This window comes from Triticum urartu, chromosome 5, assembly GCF_003073215.2.
Source record: "Triticum urartu cultivar G1812 chromosome 5, Tu2.1, whole genome shotgun sequence".
NCBI lineage: Eukaryota > Viridiplantae > Streptophyta > Magnoliopsida > Poales > Poaceae > Triticum > Triticum urartu.
The window spans coordinates 544,801,800-544,813,988 of record NC_053026.1 but is presented as its reverse complement, the minus strand read 5'-3'; the positions used below and the strand labels follow the sequence as shown (position 1 = coordinate 544,813,988).

The window sequence follows — 12,189 nt, the reverse complement described above, 5'->3', positions numbered from 1 at the left end:
TTACTTTAGATAGATACTTGTCTAATTTTCTTACTTTTATTATTGCTTGTTATTATATAGTGGATGGTTTTGGTATCCGCCCCCGTCGTCCCTTGTCCTGGCTATGATTCAGATGTGGTATATATTATCTTTTATAACTGTTTGGTTCATTTATTGTTTATTACAATTATGCCCATCAAGTTGACATATATTTTATTTATGTAGGAGGTAGTTGAACCGGAAATTCCAACCGACCATATTGTCGAGAGGTTAAATTTAGTTGAAGAAGAAAACGATTACTTGAAGGAAAAAATAAAAAAATTGAGGAGGAGAAGATGATATTGGAGTTGCATGTTGCGGATGTCGTCGATGATCACAAGATCAAGATGGATGCAATGCGGTTGAAGATTAGAAAATATGCCATTCATACCGAGGCTTGGTATCATTATGCCGTTGGATCACGTTTTACCTTGGTTGTGATTATGATAGTATTTGTTGTTGCATTGAAAGGTTTTACATAGTTTCAATGTATGGTTTAACTAGATACTCTGGAGAGCTATATGTTATTCAATGAGAACTATGTATGTATTTTGTTTTTAATGTGACACTACAGGAATCAGCTAATTTGCCGTCCGCCAAGGCGGACGGCAAAGGCACGGACGGCGGATGGCAAAATGCACCGGCAAAGAAAGGATCGGTAAAGAGCTTCTTTGCCGTCTGCTTTCGGAAGCGGATGGCAAAGGGGCCTTTGCCATCCGCGGTGGACAGCAAAGAAACCCGACGGCAATAAATTCATCGTTAGACCGTTGGGTGGCTAACGGCAGTGTTTGCCATCCGCGGCCGACGGCAAATATCATCAGCCCTTTGCCGTCTGCCTGATGACGTCAGTTGGACGTCACTTTCCAGCAAGTCTTTGCCGTCCACCACTGTAGCCAAAGGCTTTGTCGTCCGCCACTGTGTGCAAATTAGCCAAATGGGTCAGCTCCCAGAAGCACAGTTGGCTGCCACGTGGCTTCTTGCCGTCTGTCGCGGACGACAAATAGCCCATTGCCATCGGTGGATGACGGCAAAGAGCCTGCATTGGCTCTTTTTCTGTTTTTTTAAATCCAACAATTTTCACAGCAAATATATATGACATATATAGATACATTTCACAGGGTTATTTCACAGCAAACATATGACATATCCAGCACATAAGTTTCATCGTACATACATATATAGTTCCATCCATTCATACATAGCAAGTTGCACATACACATTGTTCCATCATAGCAAGCTAAGAATACTAGAAGAGAATGAAAGAAAAAACAAGCACTCCATCATAGCAAGCTAGCTTCCATGAAGTGAATGAGACCTGCAAAATGGAAAATAAGAAAGTTAGAAAAAGGTGACTAGAAGAAGAAGTATATGTCATTTATGAGCTAACTTAGGTGAAATGGATCATTTATGAGCTAACTAAGGTGAAATGGATCATTTATGAGCTAACTAAGGTGAAATAGATCATTTTAGAGCTAACCAAGGTGAAATGGATCGTTTATGAGCTAACTAAGGTGAAGTGGATCATTTTAAAGCTAACTTAGGTGAAATGGATCATTTATGAGCTAACTAAGGTGAAATGGATCGTTTATGAGCTAACTAAGGTGAAATGGATCGTTTATGAGCTAACTAAGGTGAAATGGATCATTTTAGAGCTAACCTAGTTGAAATGGATCGTTTATGAGCTAACTTAGGTGAAATGGATCATTTATGAGCTAACTTAGGTGAAATGGATCGTTTATGAGCTAACTAAGGTGAAATGGATCGTTTATGAGCTAACTAAGGTGAAATGGATCGTTTATGAGCTAACTAAGGTGAAATGGATCATTTATGAGCTAACTAAGGTGAAATGGATCATTTATGAGCTAACTTAGTTGAAATGGATCGTTTATGAGCTAAGCTAGGTAAGATGCATCATTTTAGAGCTAACCTAGGTAAGATGGGTCATTTTGGAGCTAACCTAGGTAAAATGGGTCATTTTAGAGCTAACTTGGGTAAAATGGATCGTTTATGAGCTAACTAAGCTAATTATGCCATTTTTGTCATAAGTAATCTAAGTTCGGTAAAATGGATGGTTTTGGAGGTCAGTTAGCTTATTAAGTCATTTTGCAGGAAATAAAGCTAAGTCTAGGTCTTTATGCATTTGTTAAGCAAAACACTAGAGAAACTTACCGTGATCATGGAGGTGTAGGAGCGGGCTACTAATAATCTCGATCACTATCATCAATAAATGCATAATCATCATCATCACTATCATCAATGACGTGCTCATAGGGTTCAGCGGCATCAAAATGTGGAAGACCACCTTGACGTAATCGGTCAAGCATTGACAGGTCATCCGCAACAGTAACCTCTTCTTGTTCCGGCTCTTCTTGTTCCTCCTCTGGGGTGATGACAGATTCACTGTCGCTGTCTAATTCAATGTTTTGGGGTGAAGTATATCAGTTCTTGAAACGTTTTTTTGGAAAGACGTGTCTCTTGGAAGAATTCTCCTTCATATGTGTCTGGGATAATGTGAGGTTCATAATCCTCTTTCCTTGGGGGAGATAGTCTAGCACGTGGCGGCACTTCATAAACGACATCCCAGCCTTTCAGATTTGGATTAGTTTTGCAGGCCCACGGTAGATAGAATACTTGGGTCGCCTGTTGAGCCGTAATATAGACACCAGGAACATCTAAATGGGTGCTTTGTTTGATTTCAACTAGCCCTATATGTTCATGAGTCCTTCTAGTTTCCTTCGGCTGAAACCAATAACACTTGGGGAGTACAACATTCGGTGGGTTGTCACCATAGAATAGAAGTTCATAAATTGCTTCAACTCTCCCATAATACTCAGTACCTCCTTCGCCGATAGCAGATACACAACAATTTGTAGACTTTCGGTCGGCCATAGATAGCTCTTTGCCATAGGTACGAAAGCGATACCCGTTGATGTCGTATTTTTGAAATGAACGGACCTTATAGTCAAAACTATTAGCGACTTGTCTCAATTCGGCGTCCATAGACTCTGAATTAACCTGCAAGTTTAATACGAAATGATTGTTGCATTAGGCAGAAATTAGCGAATGAAATGAAATGGTCTAATAGAAATTACTGTTTGTTTGAACCAAGAGATGAAACCGGGATAGCCGCCTCCTTGCTTTGCGAGAAGCTCATACTCTTCGACAGAATCATTTTGGATTACCGCTCCATACGAGAATATGGCGACGTATCGACTGTATGAAATATCCAGGAATAAGAGTAGTTCAAAGGAAATAGAAGTTGCGAAACAATGTACCGAGAACTTACTCGACGTATGTCCGCACTTCTGTCAGGTTGTTGAAGATATACAACGTAATGGTCCGCCATTCTTCGTTATCCAAAGATACTGGTATAGAACCACTGGCTGGTGCGAGATTCCCTTTGAATAGGCTGAGGTTGGATCCACCCTTTTGAGGTTCGTCAGCATTGTACCGAGGCTTCGGATTATGCAAATGATGATTTTTGGCTTCGTAGTGTGCTGTCACGAAGTTTGTCGCCTCCTCAGTGATGACTGCCTCAGCCATCGATGATTCAATTCTACGTTTATTTTTGCATTTTGCCGAAGCGTCTTCTGCATCCTCTCAGTTGGGTAGCACCAACAATTTTGCACGCCCCCCCCAATCTTGCCTCGATCAGGAGATGCAAAATCAAATGCTGCATTGGATTAAAGAAGCCCGGTGGAAAGATCTTTTCATACTTGTAGATCAACTCCGGCTCTAACTCTTCCATTTCTTCTAGCACGCCAGGTGATAGTTCTTTCGCACAAAGAACACGAAAGAAATAGCTGAGTTCTGCAAGTACTAGCCATTCATCCTCAGGGATGAAGCCACGCAACATCACCGTCATTACCCGCTCAATCCATATGTGCCAATCATGACTATTGAGACTAAATATCTTCAATTTATCAAGATTCGCTCCTCTCTTTAGATTCGCTGCATACCCATCGGGGAACAACAACTGCTGTTGCACCCATAAGATAATTTTCCTCATAGCTGGCCTTCTAAGATTGAACCATGCCTTTGGCTTCGTCCATTTCTGCTTTACTTTTGGTTCTTCCATGTTTTGTAACGGCCTATCACATAGCGCCTCCAGATCGACTCTAGCCATATTATTATCCTTTGACTTCCCATCTATGCCGAACAATGTACCAAAAAGTGCATCGGCGATATTCTTCTCAGTGTGCATACGTCGATGTTGTGTGGGCAAAGGAGGTCTTTGAAGTAAGGCAGATCCCATAAGCATGTCTTGTGAGTCCAGGCGTGTTTAGAATTATACCCCTTGAAGTACCCTGGACGCTCTGGATCTGGCTCGAGAGCGTTTAACTGATGCAGGGTCTGTTGGCCTGTCAACACAGGTGGTGCAGAGTTTTTGACAACTCTACCTCTGATGAAGTTCTTCTTGTCTTTCCTGAACTTACGGCCAGGATCCAGGAACTGTCTATGCATGTCAAAGCAAGAAAACTTGCGACCGGCCTGAAGCCAACGAAACTCAAGAGCTCCCTTGCATGTGGGGCACAGGAACCTTCCATGCACACACCAGCCAACGAATAGCGCATGCGCCGACAAGTCATGCGTCGAGTACATGTACCAGACACGCATTATGAAGTTCCGTTTGCTATAGGCGTCGTATGTCTTGAACCCATTATCCCAGGCTTCTTGCAATTCGTCTTTAAGCGGCTGCATGTACACATTCATATTTTTCCCCGGATAGTTGGGCCCTAGAATTATCAACGTCAGGAAAATGTTCTTTCTTTGCATAATCTGTCTGGGGGGAGATAGAGTGGAAAGACAAATACGGGCCATCGACTGTATTGGGTTGCCGTCAGACCAAACACACTGAACCCATCCGTGCTTACGCCGACTCTAGGATGCCTCGGATCTGCCGCTTTGTCATCATGTAATTCATCAAACTTCTTCACGCAACACCATCTGATGTGTGTACCATCATCAGATTCCCATCTGCATCTAGTTCGGTTTATTTGCCTGTTTTGTGCCATGTCATCTGTCTGGCCGTCTCTTCAACCATGAAAAGACATTGAAGTCTTGGTACGATTGGCATATACCGAAGAACACTAACGGGGATTTTGGTCTGCGTCTTCTCACCCATAAAGTTGTCTACCACAACATACCTGGAAGACTTGGTAATGGGACAATAGTTCAAGTCCGCATATTCAAGTATAAATAAGGCACATCCTTTCTCACATGCATGTATCTTCCCATAGGGCATCTTCAGTGCACGGAGGATTTTGTCCGACTGGTACAGGTTTGCACACATTACATGGCTTTTGGGTAGAAAGCGTCCAAATACTGTCATAATTGCGTCGTAGCATTCTCTGCCCAAGTTGAACTGAGTCTTCAGATCCATTACTTGTGAGATGGCATCCAATTGACAAAGCTCAGTGTGCTCGTGGAGCGGACGTATTGAAGACTCCAACATTTCATTGAAGGCCTTTGCAGATTCCTCCATCTCCTCGTCCGAATCCCGAGCATCATCCAAGTCTTGCACCATGTTTTCCATAGCGGTACCATGCTCATCGGTCATTTCATTGAAGGCCTTTGTAGAGGCCTTGAAGGACGAACCACCTCAGCTCGGTCACGTTGGGCAGACTCACCATGAAATGTCCACACCGTATAATTGGGCGTAAAACCACTTTTCTGCAGGTGTTTGCCCATTTCAGCCTCTGTCCTCTTTTCCCAATTGTCGCACCGGGAACAGGGGCACCAGGTTTTCCTTTGGCCATTTGCAAATGCGGCTTGCACAAACGCCTTGGTTTTTGTGAATCATTCAGTGCTCCATTTGTTCTGACAAATGTGACCGGTGTACATCCACACATAATAACTCATTTTGACTTTCAAAGCTACTGACATACAACAAATATATATATATATATATATATATAGGACTGGACTATTTTGTTACCCTTAACAAAATATTATTCTGTTACCCCCTCGGGCCCTGTATAGAGGCGCGTCCATTTTCTTCCTCCTGCGGCCGCCCGAACCCACCTCCGCCCAGCGCGCCGCCCCGAACCCACCTCCACCCAGCGCGCCGCCGCCCGGATCCCACCGCCACCCTGCGTGCCGCTGGCCCTATCCTCCTCCTCCCAGGCACCTCCGCCACCATCCCCCTCCTCCTAGTGTGCCTCCCGTCACCGCCCCCCGCCCCCAACTTGCCCTCGTGCAAGCCACCGCTGGCCACCTTCCTCCGGTGAGCAACCGCCATCCGCCTTCCTCGCGCGAGACATAGCCGGTCGCCTTCCTCCGGCGAGCAACCGCCAACCGCCTTCCTCCCGCGAGCCACTGTCGGCCGCCTTCCTCCGCCGCATCTGCCTTGGCGGGCCGTGCCCTGTCTCCGCTATCGCCTCTGGTCACGCACCGCCCCATTCATGGCTAGCTTGCGTATGGAACCTACAAGTTCAACATTTGCACAATATTCAGTTCTTGTAGTACAAATGTCTCCCTCCCCGCACGCCATCCTCGGCACCCCTCACTCGCGCCACGGCCGCAGCTTCACTCCCGTGCGCCACCCTCGGCTGTCGCGCCATGGCCTGCGCTCAGCGGCTGCGGGTGGAGCCGCTGGGTCGAGGAACTTTGCCTCGACAGTACAACAGCACACTCTGTTGTAGGTCGCGATAAGAACTGCGCACAGGCCACCCCGTGTCCGCCCTCGATCCGTCTTAGTCATCTCCCTCTCATCCTCTCTCTATCTCTGGTCTGCGTTTGTGTGTGCAGGGAGTGGGAGGAGATAGAGCAGGGGAGTGGGAGGCCCTTCCATGGCAAATCCGTCGGCATCTTCCATGGATTGCGACCTCTCTTGATTTTTGCTTGATGATTTCTCCTCTGGATCTGTAGACTGTAGTTCCTGCATAGCGGTGTCCTTTTTTCTAGTGTTCCACTTTCGATGTTGATGCATGTGTTTAATAACCCCACTGATACGAATTCTGAAAACAAGCTTCAGTACAAGAAAAATCGGTCCTTCAGTTCAATTCTGAATTATAAGTGTGTAAACACATCCTGCTTAGACAGTAACTAATTAACTATGATAACCATGTTCAGACTTCTACAAATCCCAAAACTATGCAGAGTTAGGATTGTTACTACCTTGTTTCTTACTATTGATTCAATTTTTATGAGAAGGTATTAATATGGTACATGTAGTTGGACATCTCAATGTAATGTAATGTGTTTTTTTGCATATTACCTTGAAATTATGTTAGCAATTCTGAATTGCGATTGTGCTTGAAACTGAAAATAATTCTGTAACTTCTCAAACCTCGTGGACTTGATGCTTAAAATACTTCCAGAACGAATTGATTCTTGTTTCTTTCATGATCAGTTCAGCAAAAAAAAAGTTCAGTCCAATTTCAAATTCTCATTTGAGTTTAGTCAAAGTTTCTCATTTTAGTTGAGTACAATATCCAAGTTTATTTCAGTTCAATTCTTATTTTAGTTTTAGTTCATTTCAATTCTTATTTTAGTCAATCTGTAGTCTATGGATTTTATTTGGCCTAGATTGCTAGATGTACTAACTTGTTGTGCCAAGGCAATCTAAAACATTAAGTGTTGCTACTGTAATTTGTTCATTGTTTCACGCCTTCCCGTAGATGCACGCCGCCCTGAGACGCGCGCCCACCGCCTCCCCGTCGATGTGCGCCGCCATGCCTTCCTACAGACGCGCGCCGCTCCGCTGCCTCAGCGACCATATCGTTCAAACTCAGCCACCTAGGCCGTTCAGTTGGCGGCGTTCCTACAGCTGCAGATGTGGTGCTGACAGTAGTAGGCGCTGGTTGTGTTGGATAAAATGCCTAGGAGCTCCCATGATTTATACATGGAACCTAGATGATTCCGTTTCTTCATTCCCCCAAGTGCTTCAATGCTGGCTCCTTCTTGGCTGGCTCGATCGCTGCTGGGTTAGGTGGGCGTAGGTGTGGGTTTACATGGAAGCTGGCACCGCTCTTGTGTTATTTTCTCTAGCGATTGAGAAATTGATACACTCTTTTTAATGCGTAATTTTATCTGCTCACAACCTGTTTGTATTAAAAGCCAAATAGCTTGAGAATAGAAACCTGTTCGAGCTTAGCTGAGAGGATTTTGAATCGTTGTGTGAGGAAGTGTGGACATGGCCTTGAGATAATGCATGCTGCTTTATTCATAAAGAGATGGTGCCGTTGATTTTATTCAAAGGAAACTGAACCAAAACAGTGCTTGCTACTAGTGTTTGGAAATTATAATTACTAGAACTCTTATTTCTTACCCTTTTAATTGTTGGCTAATTCTTGTAAAAAGTAGTGGTTAATCTTGCTAATTACTTTGATGTGATGCCTAGGTGGTCAGTCCAGCTCCTGCAACCAACACAGGTCGTTACCCCCTTTGCCACAATGGCAGGAGCACAAATACCAGTGTGGCCGTCCTCAACCAGTTCCTTCACGCAGCCTCCGCGCAAGCCCTGCTCATGTATGCTTACACCAAAAGTACAACTCTTGTTACTCTCCTCGTACTTGCTCTTGCTTATTTTCTAATCAATAATTCCTATTGCTTCCTCTTGGGGAAAGGGATCCCATGTTGAATCTGTCTTGGTGCTCACCCGCTGTTTATATTCATCACCATAGTGTACGAAACATATGAAAACCATTCTGGCTTCGGGAGAAAATATAACCAGTACATGTGCAATTGCGTGAGAAGTTCCCTTACGAAAGTTCCTTGTAAACAAACCACATGAAAGTTCGTCAAGAAAAACTTTGTAAGTTCAAAATGGCTATAGGAAAACTTCGTAGGTTCAGATGGGTATAGAAAACTTTGTAAGTTCAAAATGGGCACGCCTAATAGTGCATGAATAAAAAATTTAAACCCAACAAAGTCCATGTTGGTCGGTCTACAGTGTGTTGTCAAGAAGGTTGTTGGCCTTGGAGGCCGACACTGGCTGATCATCTACCTTCCAATTATATTAGGCATATACCACTGAAACTGCAGGTCGCGGCCTCCTCCCACCTAGGTGGTGCCCTCCTCCCGCATAGCCTATTAGTTGGCGTACCGTGACCCCTCCTCATATTTTTGGTATGAATTTGATGAATCTTCTTGATGCTCTGTTCTTATTCATCTAGAGATTCCTCCTCGTATTGATTGTTTGTATTGCTCTGTTCTTGTAATTTTGTAAATTAGAAAACAGTAGTCAGTATTTTTTTATAAAAAGGTCACCGGATAAAAAAAAATGCAACAGTAGTTGAACACAATATCAAGGAGGGTGTGAGTTGGGTATGGTTACAGATGAAAGATATGTGTCAAAAAGTTCACTTCGTCTACATACGTAAGTTCAAAAAATTGTCGTAGAGCTAGTTCAAAAGATTGTCAAAAGGCAAAATGGTTGTGCTAGTTCAATTTTTTCAGTCCATCTTCTGTATGCTATTCAGTACATCTAATTCCAAATCGTAAGTACAATTGCCTTCATGTTTTCCATCTTCATATAACACAAAATAGGCACTCGAGGATAAGGTGAGAATATATACTAATGAAATGCTTGGTGGCGTTGTCATTGTTTTGAATTTAAACCACTAGCTTTTTTATACACGAGGGCCTGTCCTGGGAGAGCCCTATATTGCCATGAGCACTACTGCTACAAACATTAATCCCCCATTGTCCGGCCCTATATTTTATCTTCGGTTCTTAGAAAAGCATGGAAACAGTTCTCTGTGTGTTAGAGTATCAGTTCATGTGCAGAAGAACATGTTACCTATATGAAAAAGACAACACTATACGAAGAGTAAATAGCATCAGTGAGTTCTAGTACCTATATTGCAAAAGTTCATTGACAAAAAAAAAATCAGTACAGTATGGTGCTTCAGTTCACTGATGCCATTTGCTTCATAGTTTCTCTGTTGTTTCAACTTTTATTTTACCCTTTTCGTCTGTAAATTCTGCATCTTTTTTTGTTTACAGATTATACACTATACACATGATACTTTTACTGGGACCAGAGTATTACTTCCAGGCAAGTTCAAAATAAAACCCGCCACTCCTCATTCTATGAATGTGCGTTTGTGTGTCATGGCATCTTGTCTCTGTGTTGCATCATGTAGGATCCAAAAGGTGAAAAGATCCCTGCAGATATCTGCAGTCTCTCAAGTTTATTTCATTCTGATTCGTCCAGGAAGCATGACAAGCACCACAAAAGGGCTCTCCCTCCCTTGGCTCCTTGCATTCCCTTCTCCTTGCAGACCAGGCCGGGCGCTGGGAGCTTCACCGGAGATCGTCGAGGCGCCATGAGAATGGATGATTTATCTCGCGTATGCAGCTCACAAATCATATGATGTGTACAAAAAAAAGAAACAAACACTATGCATCGGAGTGCATGATGTAATTTATCATCAGTTCGTAAAGTAAGCACAAATACAGTTTCATGTGTGTTATAGAAAAATACAGTTTCATGTGATGAGCCCGTCCCCAGCGTCGCCAGCCTCCTGTCCATCCCTCCCGCTTCCGCATGCACCCACCGCCGCCACGACCACGTCTCCACCCTCCCCACGCCCGCCACCGCTGCGACCACCCCTCCCCCTCATGATTTCTCGTTGATATCGCTGTATTCGTGCTTGTTACGTTTGTTGCCTGATGGAAGTTCTGCAACTGTCAGTCCAGATGGAAGAAGGAGATCCGTCCAAAGTGTGAGTGTTGCGACGTCGACGTGCAAGTTCTACAATTTATCCGTCCAGATGGGAGAAGGAAATCAGTCCAACCGACTCATCTGAAGCGACATATGCAGAGCCATTCGCCCGAGGTATCGGAATAATTCTATATTTTTTGTGTTCATTAGATTTCTAGATTGTTAGCGCAAGTGATGCGTTCTGTTTTTGCCTGTTCAGTCCAAGTGGGAGAGCAAAAGTAAGCACTGTCTGCTTAGAAGTTGTGTTTGAAACCCATTTTTAATAGTGAAACAAGTAAATCAGTGTGGTAATGCTTTATTGTTATAGTTCTTATTTTCTTGCAGGGTGCATAAAAAAGGCAGATTCACAAATTCATCTTCTATATGCTTTTTAGTTCATCGACTTCCCATTGGTAAGTCCAATTTATTTAGTGTTTCAATCTTCTTCCTATACCACTTGTGCTTGATAATGATGTTGTACACAAAATGCCTTATGAGATATCTGGATAATGTGTATACTAATGATTTTTGGTTAATATTTTGTATGATTCATTTGGCAAAGAAGATTCTTCTTCTTTGTGGAGCTTTATACAACACTTCTGTCATCATAGCCTTTTCATGTCTGTACATCTACATGAAAATGTTCGCCTACAAACTAGGGTTCACTTGGGTTAAAAAAAGTATATTTTACACACACAATGCTTGAAGTTCGATTACTGATGCTTAGTAAGTACACTCTGTTTTGGGGAGTGCACATCTTGCTTAGAAAACATGGGTAAGTTCATGAAGAGAAAAAAAATCATACGTTCAAAAATCTAGGAAAGCGGTAATCCGTAGGCACATGCTGCAGTGCTGATGCACACATGCCTGCTTCTACCCGCAGTTTTACTAGTTGTTTGTTGAACATTCCACTATGTGTTTTTAGATGATAAGTGCCAGTGCCATGGTTGATGGTGGTATACATAAAAATAATGAATTGTTGCAGTGTAGCTGAACTAGAGCATCGCAGGCTAATTAAATGTAGTTTCTTGTTGCGCAATGACAGTTTGTGTGCACCATGTTTGTAAGAATGTTATTGCTGGATGGCCACAAAAAATAGAGCTTAATTAGTCTCTCCAATATGATGGTTGTCTGGAGAATTCTTTTTTCTTGTCCATAGAAAGATATATCTATACTATGTGTATCAGTTCATGATATAAGTTTTCATCAGTTCATAATTCTATCTTCTTATGGTAGATAAATATACTAGTTTGGATCTTCATTAGTTTCAGTCACCCCGCAACCCAGCCGGCAACTCCGCCATCTCCCCGTGCTGGATCGAGCTCCAGATCAATGCCCCCATCTACACTTGTATGTTTTTTTCATATCACACTGTAGTTAGTTTTTCAGTACACATTGCCAGTTTTTTTTCAGTTCAATGGATTCCAAAAAGAAACAACCGCAGCTAGGTGCGAATTCATTAGTTTACATCTCTTCTCACACTTTGCTGCATGGGGCAAAGAGTTGTACTGTGTTGATTC

The 12,189-nt window shown here is 43.1% G+C and overlaps 1 protein-coding gene across 3 annotated transcripts; it reads left to right on the top strand.

The window, feature by feature from the left end:
- Nucleotides 1–6,007: 6,007 nt before the first annotated feature.
- LOC125510547 lies at nucleotides 6,008–10,805 on the top strand. 3 transcript variants are annotated; one of them, XM_048675764.1, is made up of 4 exons: nucleotides 6,008–6,435; nucleotides 8,363–8,490; nucleotides 9,970–10,021; nucleotides 10,181–10,805. In XM_048675764.1, exons 1-4 carry the CDS (start codon nucleotides 6,423–6,425, stop codon nucleotides 10,294–10,296), a joined length of 309 nt encoding a protein of 102 aa, XP_048531721.1. In that variant the 5' UTR covers nucleotides 6,008–6,422; the 3' UTR covers nucleotides 10,297–10,805. The 3 variants fall into 3 exon arrangements, 1 of the variants encoding a protein (XP_048531721.1); XR_007284657.1 differs by lacking the exons at nucleotides 6,008–6,435; nucleotides 10,181–10,805 and having other exon boundaries at nucleotides 6,444–8,507; nucleotides 9,970–10,022; XR_007284656.1 differs by lacking the exons at nucleotides 6,008–6,435; nucleotides 10,181–10,805 and having other exon boundaries at nucleotides 6,444–9,090; nucleotides 9,970–10,022.
- The last annotated feature ends 1,384 nt before the right edge of the window (nucleotides 10,806–12,189 follow it).

Coding starts and splice junctions, on each gene's coding strand:
- LOC125510547 (XM_048675764.1), top strand. Junction 8,491..9,969: donor TCCGCGCAAGCCCTGCTCAT/GTATGCTTACAC, acceptor TTTTGTTTACAG/ATTATACACTATACACATGA. Junction 10,022..10,180: donor GACCAGAGTATTACTTCCAG/GCAAGTTCAAAA, acceptor TGATTCGTCCAG/GAAGCATGACAAGCACCACA.